Raw genomic sequence first — 24,641 nt, 5'->3', positions numbered from 1 at the left:
TGTTATAAAATTATGTGAAAAATTAAAAACAAAAAACGTATAATGACAAAAAAAACACTTGTATATGTTATGGTTTTTATTAAAACTCATTTGGAGAGCGATAGAGGTCTCTTTTGGTTGAAAAAATTCTTAAAAATTAAATGTTAATTTAAATTATTGTTATTGTAATTTTCGTATGGCAAAATGAATTCGTTATAATTTTTATTCAAGTCTCTGTAAATTGTTTCTTAAAACTGATTGGTTAATTTCTATTTGGATCTAAATATAAAACATTTTGTGATGAAGTTTAATGACTTTGTTAAATGTTGATTGACAAGAATAATTTATTTTATTGTTTTTTGTTTAATTTCAGGTCAGCACATTTCTTAAATGTTCTTCATACTCCTCAGCAGTGTAGAATTCTTGTTCTCTGTAAAAAATAAAAGAAAAAAATATACATTAGAACCATTTGTATATAAAACAATTATTATACACTCCCCTTCGGTAGAATAGAACACCTAAATTTTTGTTAATATTAGCTTATTTGTCCCAAAAAGTCTATGATGTTCCGTATCAAAAAAAATATGTTTCTAGTTCTTCGCGAAATGATTTTCTGATCAATTTTCCGATAGTACTATGAAAAATAGGCATTTATTTTTGGTCATCAGGATAGAACAGTCACTTTATTTTCGCGAATTTTTGAATTTTCTTTCAGTCGATAAAGCAAGGCTTTCTAATCATTTTTCATCAAAGAAAATTTATAGATTATTTCGCGGACAATGAAATAACAGCGTAAAGGGGTTTAAATTGACAGATATTTGAAACATCTCGGAATATCAATAGGAGTCGTTCAGTTATGCCATATTTCTTCACAATAAGATAGAATATGGACAGACAACCTCGACGGATACAATCGAGTGCTTCGGATGCTGATAAGATGGAACATTTTCAAAATAATTATGAAAAACGTCGAAATTTCTTATAAAAACCGTGATCTTTTGTTCAATAAAAGGTTAAAGGTTTGGAAATATGCTACAGATTTAGAGGAAGATAATCTGAAATTGAAACAACCGCTATTTTAATACACTGAGCGAAATTCGGCGTTAATATCTCAAAAATTCGCGAAAATAAAGTGACTGTTCTATCCTGATGACCAAAAATAAATGCCTATTTTTCATAGTACTATCGGAAAATTGATCAGAAAATCATTTCACGAAGAGCTAGAAACATAGTTTTTTCTGTGTTTGATACAGAACATCGTAGACTTCAAATCCCCACAAGAATAAAAACGGAGATTCATTCTTTTTGTGATAAATAAGCTAACATTAACAAAAAATTAGGTGTTCTATTCTACTGACGTGGAGTCTATATGTCAATGTAATTTAGAATTATAAATATAGGAAAAGACACCCTAATGTCTACAATTGTGGGAAAACTATGAAAGTATTCTTTCCGTGAAAGCATAATTAAAAGTTGGTTGGTTTTCGTTAATGTGTTTATGTTTACTTTGCAAAGACCTTCACACATCCACTTGCTGACACACATTACACATGTAAATGTATAGTTTTTGATCTGCAAATAACTTATGTATTTCATTACATTCATTATTATACCCTATACCACAATGTGGAAAAGGGTATTATAAGTTTGTTTTGGTAAAAATTCATGTAACACCGCGAAATATTCGTCGGAGACCTCCAATGTGGTATACCATTTTTCATATCTCGACGAGATAAAGCGATTTTGAGATGTGTGTCCGTCCGTCAGTCCGTCCGTCCGTCTGTCCATTATAAATTGTAAACACGCTTCAGGCCGCAATTATGGACCGATCGTCACGAAATTTTGTATGGAGGTCGGGTTCAGATCAGAATAGATCCCTATTCTTATAGGTGATGATCGTGAAATATTTAGCGGGTTAAATGGACCAAAAACATAATATTTACCCAATTTTGTAGCGGCTCTGTAGGTCTCAATAATAGTCCGATCAACGCGTAATTTTAAATAAGTAAGAGTATATCACAAAGGAGAAGCTTGCAATTTGAGATGGCGATCGGATAATATTTAGAGGGTTAAATGGACCAAAACTTTTGTGTGAAAATTGTGAAAAATTTTAATATGCAGCTTATATCTTAATTCCTGGAAGGGACATTCCGGACAAGTGAGATATACTTGAAAGTGGAACGCTTGACCTTTCAATTGATGCCAATTATGTTGGTGTGCATGATCAGATAACAGAGTTACAGCCTAATATATCCCGTTATTTGTTTGTAGTGTAATAATAAACTCGCTAGAAGTCGCAATTATACATCAATAGTCACGAAATTTTGCACCGGGTAAGAGTATAGGTCGAAAAAGATGCCTACAATTTTGAATGATGATCTGATATTCTTTAGCGGGTGAAATGGACAATTACTTTTGTATGAAAAATATAAAAATGTTATTTTTATACCCTCAGCCTTTAGGCTAAGGAGGGTATATGGTAATATTCAAAAAAGTTTTACAATCGTTGAAGTTGAGGTTCACCATTTAATAAGTCGCGAACTGTTAAAATATTTTATAAAATATGAATACATTTATATATATTGAAGTGTTTTAGCTACGATCTCATAATATGGACCAAAACAAATAATTTTCGTGGAAGCTGCGCTGGTGGTAATATAAAAAAAATGGGAAAAATGTGTTGAAGTTTACAAGTTTTTTTTGTGTTCTTTCTTGATTTCTGGCCAAACCACGGAAAATTCAAACCTATGCTCAAAGAAAGAACTAAAGAATACCCCTTAGGCAATATGGTTCTAGTGTATGACTTTTCGATATATACACTGGATCCCCCTAAAATCGATGCTGAAATTTTGAAGTTTTGATTTCAGTGTTTTTCGAATTTTTCTTATAATTAGATGGTGCAACTAGATAATAATCGAAAATAGTTTATGGGATTGTAGAACTCGCGATTCCACGTCGTTCGATGTATATCTCATGAGTGTGCTCCGTACAGCTTCCTAGTAATAGAAGTCCAAAGGCGAAAATTTGGTCCGTAAATTTTCTGAAAAAACCTATTTTTTGGCTTTAAAATTTACAACTGTCGTACAGGTACCCCTGAACCCCGCGTGATTTTAGTTTTTTTACGTGCCGGATCTAATGAGCTCTTCCGCGGTCAAATCCATCCACTAAAACGCCGGATATAGATACCTTGAAAGTAGGAAAATCTGCAAAAATATATTTTGACAATTCCGCGAATTGAACCGCGATTTTCTTTGATTATTTTTACATAAATGTAATCCTTTATACGCGATTATTATATTTGCCAAAAAGGTGTGTCACAAATTACAAAGATTCGGGAGTAATATCCCTATTTATCCCAAAATAGAATGTGGTGGCACATCCGCAGTTCTTGACGAATCTGTCTAAAATAATTTATATTGACGTATTTTTAATAGGGGGCCATTGGAATCGGATGCACCTTATAATCATATGCACATCGCGTAATTTTTGGCCACTTGAAGGTTTTTTGAATAGTAAGATGCAACTGATGGCACACTTTGGCCGCTGAATGAAACATGGGAAAATCCATGCATATTGATAGACATGGACTCCCTGTATCTGAAAAGCACATGCACCCCAACTGATTTCAACGGATTCGCGAATTACACGCCTTTTAATTTTTGTGTTTTTTCTTTGGTTGTAATTTCAATATTACTCTCTACTTCTTATTTCTATAGCTTATCACAGAAAGCAAATATACTTTCACGATGACTAATTACTTTTCTCGTAGAAGTTTAAGCAAAATACTTCAGGATTTGGATCGAAATTTTGCGAAATAATAGAATAACTCCCAACATTTTTTTTCAAATTTTTCGTATTTAACCAAAAATATATTTTTGAAATAATTTACAACAATAAGTTTCCGTTCTTTGTTGTTGCTGTAATATGCAAGTTATAAACGCGATCTTTATAATTTTGGTCTCACATTTTTCTAGGGGTTGTCTAGATTCTGTACGTATTTTTAAATTATTTTTTTTAGAGATTTTTTGGACTTTGATTTAGAATAAATAAAATTTATTCCAAGATTTCTTCAATATTTTTTGATTTACCGCGAAAATAAAAATAAATTTAGCAACTATTTTAGCATCTACGGATAGATATCACATTCTGCTAACGATTCATATATACATGTTCTTATTACAACTCAATAGGAATTTTTAAATATTTTTTCTTTACAAGAGAGTAAAACCGCATATAACTTTTGAGTGCAGCATCCAATTTTGTGAACGCGAACAGATTTGAAACCACGATTTTTTTCTTAACCCATGTACCAAAAATGGCGGATGTGCTCGCCAAAAAAGTTTTTAATTTTTTTTCTATGTAATTGTAAAGGAAATTTGAAATTTACCATATACACTTTGATACGATGAAAATGTGCCTCATCGAAATAATGGTTTTATACCCTAAGTATGTTTGGACGAAATGTGTTTCAGACAATTTGGAGTCGATCTAGCCATGTCCGTCCGTCTGTCTGTCTGTCTGTCCTGCTGGCTGTAGCGCACGATAACTCTCGAACGGATGAACCGATTCGGTTCAAATTTTGGCTTTCGTAATATTTTGCCCAAACTTAGTTTAAGTTCGAAGATGAGCTACATCGGTCCACTCCTTCCGGTACCTCCCCCACAAAAGTTCGAAAATGTTCGGAAAGTTTGTGCACCCGATAACTCTTGAAGGGAGTGACGGATTGGGTCCACGCTTTGTATAGCGTAAACTTTCTACCAGAGTAATATGAATTTCGAATATGGTCTCAATAGGTCCACTCCTTCGGGTACCTCCCACACAAAATTTCGGAAAAGTTCAGTTTAGGGCCATCTCTCGAATCGCTTTGATTTTTGTTTTAGCAACTTGTATTCACTGCCCTCCATACGACAGTACAAGTTTCATCAGGGGCAAGTCCACACTTCCTGAGACAATAGCATGAAATTTGCAAAAAACCCCTATGACACCGTGTGAGGTGGTTGGAGCGCAAAATAACTCTCGAACGGATCTGTCGATTCGGTCCAAAATTTGGCCTTAGTAATATTATGTCCAAACATAGTTTAAGTATGAAGATAAGCCATATCGGTCCACTCCTTCAGGTACCTCCCCCACAAAAGTTCAAAAATGTTCGGAAAAATTGTTCGTACGGTAACTCTTGAAGGGAGTAGCCGAATTGGTCTACACTTTACACATCCTAATATATCTACCAGATATAGATCAGGTTCAAATATGGACTATATTTGTCCACTCCATCCGGTACCTCCCACACAAAATTTCGGATAAGTTCACTTTAAGACCTGCTCTCGAATCACTTTGATTTTTGTTGAATCAACTTGCATTCGCTGCCTCAATTACGACGGTAAAAGTTTTTTAGGGGCAAGTCCATACTCCTTGAGCAAACAACCCGAAGAGTGTAAAAACCCCCTATGGCACCATATGTAGTGGCAGGAGATCCACATCCATAACGGTCAATGTCGATCCATTCCTTTTAGTATCTCCTCCGCAAAACTTTTTATCTTTAATCCTAATCAACATTTTTGTCGGTTCAAACGCACAAAATTGCTAAAACCCCCTAAATACGTACCTATTTTGGGGAAAAATTGTTTAAATATACACAGGCTGAGGGTATATCTCTGTCGGCAAAGCCGACTGATACTTTTTTACTTGTTGGTCGATATTTTAATTCCTTGAGGACATATATATTTCGCAAAGTAGCCTACATATGGAAAAAAAACTACTGACCTCTGATGAAAATTGCAATAAAGTGTTTGCTAGATAAGGGGCCTACTGGCTAATATATATTGGGTTCTGTGTAGAGAACCACATTTTTGTACCATGCTACATATTGTCTCTCCAATAGTTTATGTAACATCACGAAATATTCGTCCTAGACCCCTTATTTGGTATGCCAAAATTCATATCTCGACGAGATAAAGCGATTTAGCGGTGTGTGTCCGTCCATTAAAAATTGTAAACAAGCTTCAGGCAATTTGAACTTCAATAACAAATTTTTTAAGGAGATTGTGTTCATGCCAGAATAGAAATGATTAGTTTTTGGTGATGATCGTGAAATGTTCAGGGAATGAAATGGACCAAAAACAAAATTTTAACCAATTTTGTAGCGGCTCTGTAGGTCAAAATAATAACCCCCAAAATTTTAAACAAAGTTTGAGTTTATGATGAAGAAGAAGCGTACAAACCAACGTGAAGATCAGATAATACTTAGCGGGTTAAATGGACTGAAACTTTTGTGTGAAATTGGTAAAAATTTCAATAACGTAGAGGTTAAACAACGGAAGTAGTAGTACTACATAAGTGGGTTTCATTACATTTTAGTTTGTGTGAACTAAATTTTCCTTTCCTGCTACAAAAATGTCTCTGTCATGCTAGATAACTTTTTGGTTTTGGTCATAAGTATTATACATTACATCTCTGATATTGATAATTAAATTTTCACAATCATTGAAAAGAAGTTCCGTGGAGAGCGATTGTCCAGGGATTGGTATAGGGTATCCCATGGTCGGCTCCGTCCGACTATAGACTTTTCTTACTTGTTGAATGTCTAGAATTGTAATTTTGTATTTCCGTAAGACGTCGTTGAAATGCTTTGCCGACAGAGATATACCCTCAGCCTATGTGAATTGAAACTTTCATCTTGGGACAGATCGAATGTATTTAGGGTCTTTTCAGTAATTTGAGGCATTTTTTGAACTTGCCGACGAAAATATGGATTAGGATAAAAGTTCAAAAGTGTTGCAGAGGCGAACAGACCTTAAACTAAGGTACCTCCATTTTAGAAGTTAAACTAAATTTGGACAAAATATTAGGAGATCCAAAGATTGGGCTAAATTTGATCAAGATATATTGTGCATACAATTAAAGTGGCATTTTTTATATATTCGGTTGAAGTACCGGAAGTTGTGGACCGGTATTGCCTATCTTCGATCTAAAACTATGACAAGATATGGCAAAGGTTAAACTTTTGGACCAAATCGGTTGATCGGTTCGATATATATCGTGTTCTCCATACACTATATATGGTGCCATAGGGGGGTTTTCATCTTTCGGGCTGTTTTCTCAAGATGTATGGACTAGCCCCTGAAAAAAACTTTTACCGTCGTAATTGATGCAGCGAATGCAAATTGCTTCAACAAAAATCAAAATGATTCGAAAACAGGTCTTAAAGTGAACTTATCCGTAATTTTGTGTGATAGATACCCAAAGAAATGGACAAATATAGTCCATACTCGAACCTCATCTATATCTCGTAGATATATTAGGATGTGTAAAGTATGGACCAAATCGCTCACTCGCTTCAAGAGTTAACGTGCGAACAATTTTTCCGAATATTTTTGAACTTTTGTGGGGGGAGGTACCTGAAGGAATGGACCGATATGGCTCATGTTCGAATTTAAACTATGTTTGGACAAAATATTAAGGCCAAATTTTGGACCGAATCGGCGGATCCGTTCGAGTGTTATCTTGCGATCCAACCATTATACACGGTGTCATAGAGGTTTTTTGGAATTTTCAGGCGGTATGGACCTGCTCGAGAGCAGGCCCTAAACTGAACTTTTCCAATTTTCTGAACATTTTCGAACTTTTGTGGGGGAGTTAACGGGAGGAGTGGACCGATATAACCCATCTTCGAACTTAAACTAAGTTTGGACAAAATATTTCGATACCCAAAATTTGTTATCGTGCGTACCAGCCAGCCAGACAGACAGACGGACGGACATTGCTGGATCGACTCAAAATTTTCTGAAACGCATATCGTACAAACATACTTGGGGTCTAAAACCATTATTTCGATGAAGCACATTTTTGGTCGTATCAAAGCCTAAAGGCTGAGGGTATAAAAAGAACACTTGGTGGTGCACATGTAAACCAATGTCGTGCTTTGATATTGTTAAAGTTACGAAGTTTTTCGGCAATTCACACACACGACCCGAACGCAACAAAAGAGCACACACATGTTTTGATTTGTTTTTGTTTTGCAGCAAGCGTGCATACAACGTTACTAACACACTGTCAAAAGTTGCAAATATTGAGAATTTTGTGTGCCCTCTTCTTGGTCGGCTATGATGTAAACACATGTAACCGTTTAACCAACCCTTAATGTTCGTACGCATGGCCGAGTATGTAGTGTTTTTGGATATAAATCAGAAGTTGGTATGTTCAAATCCGGCAAGGAGCGAAATATAATAAAAATATGAAGTGTGTTGAAACTGAAAACAAATTCCACGTCAACTGTAATAAAAGTAGAAAATAAGTTTTTTAGTTATAGCTTATTTTTCAACTTCCAGTGGCCAGATAATAACTAGCTACTCTAGTGGTCATAGTATAACTAGTAATTCCGTGCGACATGGCATCTTTAAAATAATGACTTAGTAGGGCGTTTTTTGAGTAGTTACGGCTGCCAAAAATGCCTTATAAAACCTATTATTTTGGGAGGACTTTTTTGCTGGGTTGTTGACATTACCGTAGAACCGGATAAAATTAAAGTGCAAAACGATGACAAATACTTGTAAAAATCTAAACAACTTTGTTTATATTTAGACTACTTTATAACGATCGCTAGCATACCGACAAATTTCGAAATTACCGAAATTATGTTTGCACTTATCAATAACTGTTGGTAACACTGTGCAGCAGCATTTTTGGGGGGTGGAAAATTTCTTTTGGAGATGAAAGCCCTTGATGGGTATACTAAGAACCCAGAAGGAAATTTTCGCCATAGGTCAAGCCTCTGAGATATCGCGGGATGAAGTTTTTGATTTTTCCCTATAATACTTGGGAAATAGCTCCATATCTCAGTTTGGCGTTATTGTAGCTTCATTTTGAGGTGACATATCTTCAGTCAAATCGATTGGCGAATCTCGTTGTAGAACAATTTATTCTTCTAACTAAATGCCTTTCATGTCCTTTTCGTCCTTTATTTCTTGAACCGTAGTAAAAGTACCACCAGATGAGATTTTTCAGCATCCAAATATTCTACAAAAATGTTGTTCAGAAGATTTTAGGTACGGTTCTCTTTGACAACTAATCGATATTGTCCCGTTCTCATTGTCCTTTTTGACATTTAATCGGTTTTGGTTCAGAAATGTTTACGTCAATGTAAATAAAAGAAAATAGAAAAGAAATAAAAAGGCAGTATTTTCGTTTTGATGATATTTGACTAGAAGTCAAATGAGCTTTATTTATTGAATAAATAAAAGAGGGTTTTGGTAATGATATTACCTTAGATAATTGCAACGATCTTGCAGATGCTTACAATAAAGCTTCGATAGCGTTAATCGGTTACTTAAAACCGGTTCAAAAATCCGTTTTAGTGTCGGAATATCCGGTTCAAAAATTGAGATAACCGGATCAATCCTCCAAGAACATTTGCTATTAACGTGTTCATCATTACAAGAGCTATTTGTGGTAAATATTTCAGAAGCACACCAGATGTCTACATAAGCAATAACCAAATGTTATGTCTACATACCAATAAATAACCATGACGAATATACAGAAAAACAAAACATAGTGGTACAAACAAACAAAACAAAACAAGTGGTACTTTTACTACGGTTCAAGAAATAAAGGACGAAAAGGACATGAAAGGCATTTAGTTAGAAGAATACATTGTTCTACAAAGAGATTCGCCAATCGATTTGACTGAAGATATGTCACCTCAAAATGAAGCTAAAATAACGCCAAACTGAGATATGGAGCTATTTTCCCAAGTTTATAGGAAAAAAAATCAAAAACTTCGCGCGATATCTCAGAAACTTGACCTATGGCGAAAATTTCCTTTTGGGTTCTTAGTATACTCATCAAGGGCTTTCATATCCAAAAGAAATTTTCCACCCCCCAGACTTTGAGTTCCATTTTGTGTCACAGTGTAATTTATAAAATGTAAACGATAGTTTTATACTCTTCGACATAGAATGAATAGTATATTAAGTTTGTTCTTTCGTTTGTAACACATTCAAATAATCATTAGCGACCCTTGATCAGGATAAAATTCTGAGTGGATCTAGTCATGTCCGTCTGTTGTTATCACTATAGCGACCACTATAAGTGAGCTAGAACGCTATATTTTTGCAACCACTTCTCCACCAAAAATATTCAATATAGGTCCATGTTTTGGTGTAGGCCCCATATAAGGATTCCTGCAGATATTCGGTATTTTAAGTATTTTATCTACAATTTTAACACTAACTAACAGGTCCATGTTTTGATATAGGCCCCATATAACGGTACCACCCGATTTTCGGTATTTTGAATGTTTTGGATTTTCAGTAACTTTTTAACAACGTTATTCATTGTTTATTTTACAACAATTTCATTTGTTTGTTTTGTAGTTGTTACAAAAACAAAAGAAATTTTAACAACTTTGAAATCGATAAAAGTTACAGAATAGGCCTACTGTTATCGCGAAATTTACCCACCAAAAATTGCTAATAGAGGTCCATGGTTTGGTATAGCCCCCATCAGGTGTACCTACCAATTTCAGACATTTTGAGAATTTTAGCAATATTTTTTAACCGAACCTGTTATTTGACATGCTAAGAGAGTATGAATATTTGAGAATATTAGCTAAATTTTTGTTTTACCGAAATAGCGGAAATTTGGCGTTTGAGGTTCCCAGTGGTCACAAAACTTCTATGCCAAAAACTGTTAGCATTGGTCTATGCAAAACGATTGCAAAACGTCTTCAAGACAAATTGCCAGATAGCACTCGATTTTAAGTGTTTTGAGATATCTAAGTACATTTGTTGACCGAACTATTAGTAATTTGACATTTGAGGTTCCCAGTGCTCACAAAAGTTAATCACCTAAATGGTTAAGGTTTTTTGGGGTTTTCTCCCTAATTTGGAATATCCTGTTTTTGAAAGCTTTTTCCACTTGTAAACTCCATTGAAGCCATGGCCTTCCAGTTCTGCGTGTACCGCCGTTTGGCCCATACTTATATGCCCTTTTAGCGGGTTCAACAGCCCTCACTCTTATGACATGGCCTAGCCAACGCAATCGTTGTAACTCGATACGTTTGACGTGGTTCATGCGACGTCCCTATTCATCATAAACGCACATTGGCTCGTAAATCTGTCGAATGATTTTTCACTGCCTATCTTCTGTGCAATATTTTATGTATTTTATGTTGTGTTTATGAGGCTGCCGAAGAAGACACACTAAATTCCTTAAAATTCTAGGTACTAACTTCGCAGTTGATACGAGTTCTGTTGACGTTTCGCCGTTTATTGCCAGGCCTACTCTATAGAGTATAGCAGATTCTGTTTCGATATTTTTAAAGGCATGTGTTAATTCTTTTATTGGCCGACGCATGATGACAGTGCCATCGGCATAGGCAAATAACATATGACTTTTGGTCATTTTTTTAAACCTTTTCCAGCAACATGTTGAAGGAACCACATGAAAGACTGTATCTTTGTCTGAAACTTCTTTTGGCACTAAATTATTGGGAGAGGTTCACATAATATCCCAGACACTAACTTATATGCAATAGGGATCACATTGATGCCGCTATAATTTGATCACACTGTTTTATCTTCCTTATTGTGGACAGGTCACAGGATACTCACGTTCCCACCATCGGGTAGGCGTTCATCCTACCAGATGGTGCTAACTAGCTGATGCATATACATAACTTATCAGCACGTCGAGCCCAGTTCTGACCAGTTCTAAAGCCGCTTTGATATGACCCAATTATTTCACTGGCCATTGACTTTAGTCGTTCGCACAATATGTATATATGCAATAGGGAACACATTTATGCCGCTATAATTTGACCACACTGTTTAACTTGTTTTAATACTTTGACACTGCGCTAATATATATGCGGATCGAGGAGCTTTCGTTAAGCTGCGAATATCTGTTCTGATTGAAGCTAATCGATGTCCAACTTCAGTGTTGTGTCTGTTTGTACTTTATTTGCTACGTTTACTCGGATTGCCCCTCGGATCGATCGCACATTCAACACAATCGACTAATGTTTTCCAACTATTACAACGTGATCAATTGGGTTGCTTGTTGTTGAATCTGTTAACAGCCACGTCCCCTTATGAATATCGAGATGCCTAAATATGATCATGCTATCAGCCTCATTCCGTTGTCAGATATTTAATTGCATAGATGGAATTTCCTGACTGTTGCACCAAAGATATTTTGTCATTGAAATCCCCTATAATAACACTGTGCGACAACAAAAAATGACACGGAAAACTGAATAGATTATTAAAGTAGAGCTAAAAATACGAGACACAAGTGAGAGCACTTTGCTTCCAGAAAGCGCACAAAGCCGGTCGCTGGAACAAATATTTACCTAATGTGGTCTTACCTTTAATAAATATTCTACTTTTACAATTAGGGATTAGCAAAACGGGACCCCGGGTCGTACCCGGGCTACGTTAGTGGTGTCAATCAATTAATTCGAGCAAAATACTCCATCATTTTTTTGCGGATTACAATTTTGATCATTGTATGTTGATTTAGTTTCTTGTAATTAACGTTCTGTAAACATTGCGTTTAACGTATATTACTACACAAAACGTGGACACACATACACATTTCCCATCCATAATATGTTGAGGACAGCGTAGCATTGCCGCTTAGTTTCTGCATTTGCAAATTGTGATTTACGTGAATGGCAGTTATTTATAACCAGGCATTTTAGCCAAACCACTGACCAAATACTATGGCTGGGTCTACTTAACTATAATACGCTTGATACCACAACATCGATTTTCATTTTGCACACCAATTTCAATGAAGGCATTGAAAATCGTATATACTTAATCTGAATGTTTGAAAGAGAGAGAGATGACCGTTCTGTAAATGGCCCATTTACCAATTTCCCAAAAGTAATATTCTATGCCAAGTAAAGTGATGTGATTTGGTATGTGACATTTTATGCCACTAACACCCAGGATATTTGTACCGATGTGAGAGTAATTGTATATGCCGAAACGGAATTGTACTTTAAATTTGTGCACTGTGGGTGCAGGCGATAAGAATATTTGTCAACGGTAGTTGGAACAACTTTAAATACCCGCCATGAAATATTCTGAACTAATGTGGAATAATAAAATCTCTTATGAAAGTGTCAGAGCCCACAATCCTATTCCTAATTTTAGCTAATTTGGTCTGCTAAAAATTGAATATACCTGAAATCGGTCGGTACCGTTATATGGCGTATTTACCACAACGTGGGCCTATGTCTACAATTTTTGATGTAGAAGTTTTTATCCACTGGAAACCATAAATTCCAAGGATATCCAATGTTGCCCAAAACTGTAGATAAAAACTAAAATAACTGAAATATGCAATAACGTTTTTTGGGGCCATACCAAAATATCTGTTGAAAATGTTTGGTAAGAAGTTTTGTGACCATTGGGTCCCTTAAATGCCAAATTGCTGGTAGTTCGATCACAAAATATAGCTAACACCTTAAAATATAAAAATCGGGAGGTAACGTTACACGAGAGCTCTACCAAAATATGAACCTTTGTTGACAGTTAGTTGGATTACAAAATGTAACTAATATCCTCAAAATATCTAAAATTGGAAAGTACAGTTAGTTAGTTACCAAAACATATACCAATTTTAACAATTCTTGTTTGAGAAGTTTTGTGACCGCTGATAACTTGAAATGTCGCTCCAAAAATGTAGTTAATATCTTCGAAATAACTAAAATCGGTAGGTACCGCTATATAGAAGCTATACCTAAACATGGACCTATGCTGACAATTTTGGCTGGGGAAGATTTGTGACTATTGGGAACCTCAAATGTCAAATTACAGGCAGTTTGGTCACAAAATGCAGCTTATTTTTTTAAAATACCGAAAATTTGTAGGTACTGTTATAAGGGGGCTACACCAGTATATGGACCTTTTTTGATAAATTTTGTTAAAAAAGTTTTGTGAATAGTGGGAGGCTCAAATGTCAAAGTTCAGGTAGTTCGTTCAAAAAATGTAGCTAAAATCTTCAAAAGATCTAAAATCCGGAAATACCGTTATATGGAAGCATTGCCAAAACATGGACCTATGCTCATAATTTTTGGTGGAGAAATTTGTGGGCAAGTGGAAACCTCAAATGACAATTTATAGGGGGTTTCGGACAAAAATGCGGCCAAAAATCTCAAAATACCTAAAATCCGGAGGTACCGTTAGTTATATGGGGCTATACCAAAACGTGGTCCTATATAGCCCATATTCCAACTTTAACTGCCTATGGAGTTTGCCTAGGGTGCAAACATATAGCGTTTAAGCTCAATTATTGCGGACGCTAGAGTGATTACAGCTGACGGATATTGCTAAAATATATATGTGTACTTTATGGGTTTACAAATGATTATTTCGAAAGCCAGGGACTTATCTTATTCCCCCTCTTTGATCTCAAGTGGACACTGACCTCACCGTGGTGTCACCAGTGGAACTGGTTTTAACACTCGTAAAATGTAGTGAGTCAGCTATCATGGGCCGCTTGTTCATCCATAAGAACGATAAGATGACAGTGAGTGTATGCTGCGAGCTGGTTAGCACCATTTGGCAGGAAGAACGTGCAACCGCTGATTAGAACGTAAGCATCCGATGTTACGTCCAACGCAGAAAAGACTATGTGCTTAAATTATAGGGGCTCTGGTACCTATTCCATTTGAGATAGTTTGAGATAGTGTGATAGGATATTGTGTGAACGATCATAGCCCATGATCAATGAAAAAATTGTCATGCCATTGCGGCTTTAGACCCGGCAAAACTTCCAATGGCCCGATATATTCCCTGTAGAAAATCCTGGAAAATACCCTAGTTATACAGGTCGACACTTATCTTCATTTCGTCGATTGTAATCTCAGATGATGACAATGACTGATACCCGGTCCTCAGTTAAAATGGAAAAGAACCACTACGAATAGTTTAGTGCCAACAGAGGTTTTAGACAAGCAGACATCCGTTCGTGTGACCTATCCAACATCCCGCTGCAATATGTTTTACGATATGCAAACGTTAAAAGTAATTGCACAATATACTTCAATAGCCAAATATTTCTTGTTTATGACGAAATCATTGACATCACGCGTCGATCGGTAATAGAAGTTAGTAACTGACACATTGAAAAAAGTCGAAAAGAATATGCTGAAGTGGGTCCGGTCAACTGCGCAAGGCGACCATAAAACTCGGACCAACTGCGGAAGTTGTTTGATATTTTCGAGTTAGTTAAAGACTATGTCAACAGCGGCACACCATAAACACAACAAAACATCAGTTGTGAAATAAGAAGAAGAATACTGATGGCCAACAGACGCTACTTTGGCTTAAGGAATCACTTTAAAAACAAAGGCACATCTCGTCAAACAAAAAAAAAAAAAAAACTTGCAAAACACTGACATGGTTCCTAAGCCTGGGTACTTGCGCAAGCAGATAACGCAGAAAAAGATCTACGGGTCAATATTCGTCGACGGTTTGTAACAAATCAAGTGGAATCGAAATCTTTTCTCAGTTCGGCTTATAAGACAAATGTTTGTACAAAAGTTTCTTCCTAGGTTATTTGGTATTTGAATGGTCTGTATCAGTTCACGTTTTCATATAGCAACCATAGAACGGTACCTCCTTATTTTCGGCATTTTGAAAGTTGTAGCCTCAATATCCCACCGAAATGACTGAAATTTGGTATTTAGACTTCCACCTGAAATTTGTCGGTATACGTAGGTTCAGGTCTTCATATAGCCCCCAAAGAACCGTACCTCCCAATTTTAGGTAGGTTTTAACTTCACAAACACATCGAATTGGCTGAAATTTGGCGACTAGTCTTTGTTGGGGGTGTAAAACTTTCCACCTGAAATTTGTGAGTATAGGTACACGCCTCCATATAGCCTCCATAAAGCCGTACTTCTCGATTTAGGAATTTTGAAGGTTTTAGCCTCACTAACACACCGAAATAGCTGAAATTTGGTATTTAGTCTTCGTTGGGGGTGTAAAATTTTCCACCTGAAATTTGTCTGTGTAAGTCCGTACCTTCATATAGCTCGATTTTCTGTATTTTGACGGTTGTGACCTCAATAACCTTCCGAAATGCCTGAAATTTGGTATTTAGTCTTCGTTGGGGGTGTAAAATTTTCCACCTGAAATTTGTGAGTATAGGTACACGCCTTCATACGGCCCCCAAATGATTGAGTTATAATTATTATTGTTTATTGAGCTATAATTGAGCTATAATTGCGAACTCTAGCGTGTTTATGATAACACTACAAACAAATAACTGGGTATATTAGGCTGTAACTCTGTTATCTTATCACAATTGAAATCAATAGAAATTTATAATAGACAGACGGACACACGGACGGACGATCGGACACACATCTTAAAATCGCTTTATCTCACCGAGGTATGAAGATTGGTATACCACATTGGGGGTCTCCGACGAATATTTCGCGGTGTTACATGAATTTTTACCAAAACAAACCTATAATACCCTTTCCACATAGTGGTGTATGGTATAAGAACGTGTTGGGAAGAATATGATATTGGTCCTATCATGTCCATTCACATATGTATATGACTGTCAGAAAATATCACCATATTATTTTCCCATTATAAATATGCGTTTTCAGCAAAATTCTGTAACAAACAACAAATTTCGGCTCAAAACGTTGGGTCCCTTGCCATCCTTTCTTTCAGACTTTTTCGTTCGTATATTTTCGTTATGGAAACCAAAAATATGACAAACATGTTAAGTAAACGAACGAATCGGAAATCTGTTTGTACATAAAAAAACAAAACTTTATTCAAAAAGTATTATTTTTCTTGTGAACATTTTTCCACTCTGCCTATGTAAACTCAATAAAAATATTTGGCTATAAATATTAAAGAACAATTTTTGAATGCAAAACGCATAACTTTTTTGCATCACTGTAGTGGTTTCAACTCACGGTACACACAGTATTTGTTTACACCATTATGTATGTGTGGCCTTGTGTGAGCACTCATTTTCATTAACTTACCTGTCAATCAAATCTCGTTTTTTTCGTCGATCCTGCGAAAGTGCTTCCACACAGAGCACTATCAATTTACTATCGCACGTTAGTCGTTCCTGATCCAATAATTTGTTTCCCAACAAGTTGCTGGCATAACCAATTTTATCTCTTGCTCCACTATGCCAAGCGTCACAATATGTGTCAATTGAACGTTCGCCATTGGGTAATGCGCCATGCCAGACATGTTTCTGTGGCCTACAAAGAAAAAACAAGAACCAAAAAAATATTTAAAATAATTGAAATGTAGTAAAATCAAAAGTTGTACAAACAAGTGTTGCAGAAATATTTAAATAGCATAGACATATGCATATATGGTTTTTTACTTTTATATATTTATACTTCTGTATATATAATGGGTAGCTGATGGAATGTTTATAAAAAACCCCCAGTTTAAAAATTAAATAAATTGTGACACTTGATTTTTTATTTTGTTGCATTCTTTCTGTCGGCAATGTGAATAAATATCCTTACACATACTCTGAATAAGTTACGACACACAAAACATGTTGACCAAATAAAATTTGAAAATATTATTTATTTATGTATTGACATTCATTTTTGAGGTCAATGTGTTGTTTGAACTTTTGTGGACAAGATTGAATCACATTGTTGCTAAATTTAAATCAATATGACTAACAGTGTGCACACATTATATTCACACACCTATTTACAATTTCATACAAGTTTGAGGCAAATCCAAAGAATATTTAATTTATGTCTGAATCGATGATATTATGACAGAACGTTTAGATACAGCATGAGCAATGAAAAATCATGTACATATGTATGTATATGCGTGTATGTACAAAATTTCAAACGAATTTTGTATAATTTATGGATATACCTACGAAAGTGTGTATGCATATGGATTTTGTCAATCTAAAGAGATTTCTCATAGACATATTTTTATGCATTATTTATTATTATACATATTTGCCTAAATGAAGTTAGCTGAACAAGTTAAATCTCTGCGGTACATATGGCATATTTTTTTTGTGTGCTGACTTTGTGTTACCATAACACAAACAAATATTTTCTATCAATTTATGTAATCATGTCCTTTTTATAACCTCCACCATAGTATAATTCTACACAGAAAAAAATACTGTATTATAGGAATAGTGTTTATAAAGTCTTGCCAACGTTCAATTTTCTGCATTTCACGAACGCCTTTCATAAAGCAAAACAAAAAAAAATACTGGTTTCTTCTGAGAGATTGAAAAAACAACTTCGGTGAGTTGTTTATTGATTAACAACCACCACATCCCACCAACCAAACCAGAGACTAATGTTGCTGCTTCTTATTAATGCTTTTATTTTGTATTATTGTAATTTACCGTTTCTTCTTAAGATTTCCACTGTAGTTGTTATCGCCTTGTGAGCATAGCAGAACGATATGAAACATATGTACATTAGGGTTATGACTTTTTGACATTTTTTCTCAAAAATGATTTCCTGTAGCAGGGATGAATGAACTTTTGCCTAATAATCATTACGCTATTGTTTATTCCATTGAAATATAAAAAAAGTTCACGCACAAATCGGTTTTAAAAAAATAATTTTTTGAAAAAATATATGAAACGAAAAAAATTTTTTTTCAAAAAATTATTTTTTGTTGCACGAGTGAATAAATATAAGCCTACTAATAACTATAATAACGTTTATTTCATTCAAAAATTTAAAAAGTCGCGTTTTTTGTTCGTGTTTTTTGTTCATTTTAATTATCTCATGTGGCTCTAAAGTTTATTTTCAATTATATATCTGTTTTCAGTGACTTCAAGAAATTGTCCATAATTTTGATAAATTCAAATTTTAAAATCATTTTGTGCGTGTGGTTTTTTCACCGAATCACCTTATAATTAAGATTTTATGTAATCTTATGGCAAAACTCATCACGCTATGATACAGGGATATGAGGTTGTAAAAAAGTCATAACCCTAGTGGACATATGTATACGCTTTAGCCCACATGTAAGGGTAACACCCGATTTAATATTTTAGTCAAATTTTCCTACCGACTTGGTTGTTAATTGGAATTTAGTATTTCCAGAAGATAGACTACTTACTTGCAAAACACTATCCATATACGTACTGTATCTATACACATAATGGCTTTAGTCTAACCCCCATGGACCGGAATAGCCCAATTTTATGTATTTCGAGGTTTATTTTTGTCAAATTTTTTATTATGTGTAGTCAGAGGAGAAAAATAACAACGTGAGCGCTCTTAAAGTGTGTTGCTAAATGTTCCTTATGAAGTGGATGCAATTTGGTATTTTGGAATCTCAATAGTTAGAACACCTCCACACAGAAAATTATCCGTATAAAGTGATTATCATCAGTTAAGATATTATTCTCCTCAAAGGAGTTATACTTATTACACTTAGTTACTAATTGTTCATATTTACTTCAATACAGTAGTGGTGGAGGGTATAAAAATTTCGGACCGCTTGTTTTTAAATCGATTTGTGCGTGAATTTTCTTTATATTTCAATGGAATAAACATTATTTTAGTGATTAGTAGGCAAAAGTTCTACGCATTGGGGTTATATATTTTGTATATCCTTTACCATAATATGCAGATATTGCCATTTAAATACCCGAATGTTCTCTAACGTAATCCGAAGTAAGAATATTTTCAATACCCTGGGTTTCTGGGTTTACCGTCAAGATATTTATCAGCAAAAAATTCGAAGTCGCTGAAACGATGTTCGTATATCCGTCCGTTTGACTGTTGAAATCTAGATATAGCTCGCAATATTTATAATAGAGCAATTGAAAATTTGCATTGAAAGTCCACATTTTGATATAACCCCTATAAACCTTTTTTGTGAGCCGGGTACTCTATTAGCTACATTCATTCCTACGGACAAAGTCGCCACCACGTGTTGTATTGAAGCAAAATTGAATAATTTTCCTTTAATTTATGAAAGAAATAAAGTCCTCCGCCACTGTGTCCCTACAAATGCATTGCCGTGTATTAGCAATTTTGGAATAAAACATTTGTATCATGAAATACAAAAAATTTGGGGGTATAATTTTACTGGCTAATTTAAAAAAAAATTGGATGAAATATCAGCGTAGGAAGGGAAACACTTCTGTTTTTTTTTTCAAACAAAGCAACGTAAGTCGACTTATGTCTCTCGTTCCGTTACTGACATATTTTTTGGCAAAACTACATAAGTGGGTCTTTCTACAAAATAAGTTTCATAATAAACTTATTATCTGGACATAAGCAGCAATAAATCCCAAACATTTTCATATAAAAGCTCAATACGACTTAGGTCATTTTCAATATAATTAAAAATAAAATATTTATTGATTCTCTTTGAAACAAAAAACCGGAACAAAATCATCGACAAGTAGCAAATATTACAAAAAATTATTATTTCCACTCTCCTGAAAATTTTGATTTTTAGACTTATGTAGTTTTCCAAGAAAACCACAGATTTATCGTGTTTTGTATGTAGCATGGAGACTGAAAACGTGTTTTTTCGAAATAACATTTTCGATAGCGGTACCCACTGTAGCTCGAAAACGGATTATCCACATACACATAAAAACTTGTTCTAAAGCGAGGGACTTTTTTACAAAGAGAGAGATTTTTGTGGCCGAAAAGCTATCATTTTTTCGTTAAAATCGATATTTTGATTTTTTACAGTTCACGATTTTCTCTCTTAAATATATATTTTCTAATTGTTTGGTTATTAATTATTTTGATGAGGCAAATTTTCATCATATCATTAGCCTAAATGCTGAGGGAATAAAAATGTAACCGCATTTTCAACATTATTTTTTATAGTTTATTTTCAAAGTAGTATAAAAGAGATAAAAATATTATTATAATATAATAATGTAATGTCGTAACTAGTGCAACTAACTACAAGTGCCAGTACGTGGCGTCGTATATACTCATCGTTTTGTTAACACGAATGAATAACGATAGCTGGTGAATTGAATTGACTTTGCAATTCTCAATCGAATGTTCAATGTGTAGATATGTTCATTTGTTTTGACTTCTCTCCGCTCGAAGGTCTCAATTCCTGTCAATAATTTATTAACTATGCTTTCAAATGCTATGTTATCTATCTCCATCTTGTGAAAATATCAGAAATAAATACCAATTGGTCATATCGTTTTGGAAATGTTGTTAACCTAAAAGTGAATAATTTCCCTCCACATGAATGGTCGGTTCGTTATATGAAATGTAATTATAATTGATTGACTGACTGACGGTTCGATGTTCGTCCATTTGTCCATGAATGATTTTGTTTCTGTCGTATGTTGGTTTGAAGTGACTTAATCTTTATATACTTAACGGAAACAATATATATGTATGTAATCGTGCAGTGCTGATGCTAGGCTAAGAGTTTTCTGTTGAAATAATGTGTACGTTATCCGACGAGTCAGGTAAGAATGTGTAGAACCACATCGAAACATTAAGCTATAAATGTGGTAATTAATACAATTATCTTGAACATATAACATGTTTAAGACTTCACATAACATACTTATAGATGCATGTATTTCATTCCGAGTTTAAAACGAAAATCATATGTATACCATGGTGTAAGAAGTAAGGTGTTTGCATGAATTACAACAACTAACAATTTTACAATAACAACATGGTTTAATGTGAACAAAACTGTCAATGACAATATTCGAATACTAGGGTCCTTCAAAAATAGTTCTGAAAATTTTACAGGAAATGAATGGACAGATTAAAAATTGAATCTTAATTGGCTTCGAATTTACTCGATACATAATGTGATACATTCTACACTTCATATATTTATTATGCGGAGCAGTATAGAAGAGATTAAAAATCTATTTTTTAAATTGTGGAATATTCTGAGTAGATCCTAATAAATTCTCATATTTTAGTTTACAACAAAAAGTAGAAAACCAACTGATTGTCACTTACACCTTATATTAGTACACCATGATGTATGCAAAACAAAATAAAAACACTCGTACAAACATGATATGGTTAGTTAAATAGTTTTTGAAATTTGAAATTTTTTATCTTAATATTTATAATAAGTTAAATAATGAAATAAACACAAATGCCAAATGAAAGAAATAATAAATAAAAATGTATTATACCGATTCGTCACATCGGAGTAGAAGATTGAGGAACATCGACACCTGAAGGTGGAGGTCAACAAAAAAGACATGAACTTAGGTGAGAATTTATAGACAGACACCTGAAATCTGAACCAACGGATAAATAACTAGCTAATATTTGTATCAATTTTATCAGTTTTATCTCGTACATTCCCATACCGAACATAATGACCAAATATGCATTATACGATCACTTAGAAAAAGCACATTACCGATTGGGTGTATCAAAATGTGGACTTGTGCCCACAGCTCTAAATTAGGACGCTCCTTGACCTCTGGGAACCTTAAGTGTCAAGTTACAGCTAATCAGGCGATGCGGTTTCCAAACGTTGACCTATGTGCACAATTATTGGTAGAGAGTCTATCTGTTCCTTAGTAATTTGAAATGCTTAATTATAGTTAACTCGGTAGTTAACAACTAAAAAAGAATCAGTCGGCTTTGCCGACAGAGATATACCCTCAGCCTGTATATATTGAAACAATTTTTTCCCAAAAAACATATGGCGAATAACAAAATTCCTTTACAATTCCATTTGAAAAAAATTAAAAATTTTTTTTACGAGCACATCTACGATTTTTTGTACAGAGGTAAAGGAAAAAAATCCGGTTTCAAATCTGCTCGCGTTCACGAAATTGGCCAATGCGCGCAAAAGTTATAGCGGTTTTTATTCTCATATAAAGAAAAACAAGTAAGCAAAGGCTATAGTCGGACGGGGCCGACCATGTGATACCCTACACCACAACCTGTAGGAATTAGCTATGTGCAACCGCCTTGCACGCTGAATGTTCGGGTTCGATTCCCATCAAATTGTCTACGGTGGTAAAATATCCCGTAGTAATGTTGGTGATATTTCCTGAGTATTTCAGACATGAAAAACGTCTCTACAAGTGTCAACTTAGGACACGCCGTTCGGACTCGGCGATAAAAACCAGGTCACATATAAATAACATCTATGAATCCATTGATATAAGAGAAGCCCCCTTTTCTTTACTGGGATGTTTGTGGAAAAATATATGTATAATTTATCATTTCTAAAAAATGTTCGAAAATTGGAAAATTGATTAGCCCCACCTGCTACATCTTCAAATTGTCTTTGAATATCAGGTTCCTTTTTGGAATACACCTAAAATAAATACATATATATACCACGCAATTTGGTATATTTGTTAATTAGGAAAATTGCGAGTTTATTGAAGATCTATCGTCCAAAATTGTGCACTTGTACCTCACATATGCCTAGAAAATAGTTCATTGTGGGCATATATTGTGATATCTAAAATATATTTTATACTGGTAGAAACAACTAACAATGAATAGGAATTCAAAAATTTTGCATGCAAACAAATTTATAATTCCCAAAATTATTCATATTCAATTACACAGCAAAGAAGATAGTATAAGTCAGCTGCGCTAACGGTGATATACCCTCAGCCTCTGCCGCATAAAAATATATTTATTTTGTAACACGAATTTGCTTCAAAATACGTGGAATCTGTAGGTATCGTAATATGGGGCTATACCAAATCAATTTTAGTAAGATAAATTCTGAGTTTTGGAAATATTTGAGAATTATTATTTCAGATTTGTAATTTTAGTTAGAGCTGGCAGGGGTTTTTGGAACTTCTGGACTACTATCTCAGGAGGTATGACTTACCCCTGGAAAGGGACCAGAATAGGGACCGTAAAAAGAACCTTCTCCAAAAAAAAAAATAATAATAATCAAATAGATCCGATACGGGTCCTCCAACTTCACTTTTCCCAAATTTTGTGTGGGAGGTACTCGAAGGACGGACCGATATAGTCCATATTCCTACCGGACACATGACTGGATGAAATAATACGATATGTTAAGTTTCGACCAATCAGAAAATCACCTAGAGAATTAACTTGCGGATTTGCGGCGCAAGTACAATCTGCTGAAAAAAATTCAAAAAGATTCGAGAGCACTCTTAAATTTCCCGTTTCCGAATTTTGTGTGGGAGGTACACTAAGGACCGATATAGTCTTATCCGATCTATATCTGGAAGGAATAATAATATATGGAAAGTTTGGAGCAAATCGATTGCTCACTTCGCCAGTTATCGTTCACACAATTTTTCGAAAACATTTTTGAAATTTTTTGGGGGAGGTGTGGACCGACATAGCCTACATTCGAACTTAAACAAAGTTTGGGCAAAATATTACGAAGTATAAAATTTGGTTCTAATCGGTAGATCCGTACGAGAGTTATCGTGCGCACCAGCCAGCTAGACATTAAAAGAGACAGATGAACGGACAGCGCTAAATAGACTCCAAATTATCTGAATTTGGTCCTATTTTTTTGTATCCCCTTTACCCTAAATCGTGAGGTATAAAATAGGTGGCGAGGCGACCCCATGCTGCAATATTTGTATTAAAATCCAATTTGACAACTGAACTGAAAATTTCTCTGTCATGATAGAGACAATTTGTAGCATGGGAGGAAATTGTGGTTCTCTAC

At 34.7% G+C, this 24,641-nt stretch overlaps 1 protein-coding gene across 21 annotated transcripts in view; it reads right to left on the bottom strand.

Annotated features, from left to right (window-relative positions):
* Nucleotides 1-322: 322 nt before the first annotated feature.
* LOC141404308 (uncharacterized) overlaps nucleotides 323-24,641 on the bottom strand; it is a 1,008,861-nt gene continuing 984,542 nt past the window's right edge. For all 21 annotated transcript variants that reach the window (XM_073987798.1, XM_073987800.1, XM_073987780.1 and 18 more), the window contains 2 exons: nucleotides 17,003-17,230; nucleotides 323-409 (listed from right to left, as the gene is read on the bottom strand). In XM_073987798.1, the coding sequence (XP_073843899.1) occupies nucleotides 349-409; nucleotides 17,003-17,230 (289 nt within the window). In that variant the 3' untranslated portion in view covers nucleotides 323-348. The remainder of the gene's footprint in view (nucleotides 410-17,002; nucleotides 17,231-24,641) is intronic.

The sequence above is a fragment of the Musca autumnalis genome, unplaced genomic scaffold (assembly GCF_047663935.1).
Source record: "Musca autumnalis isolate F117 unplaced genomic scaffold, ASM4766393v1 scaffold_4, whole genome shotgun sequence".
Taxonomy (NCBI): Eukaryota; Metazoa; Arthropoda; class Insecta; order Diptera; family Muscidae; genus Musca; species Musca autumnalis.
The sequence above is the reverse complement of the archived record's forward strand: the minus strand, read 5'-3'. Positions and strand labels throughout refer to the sequence as shown.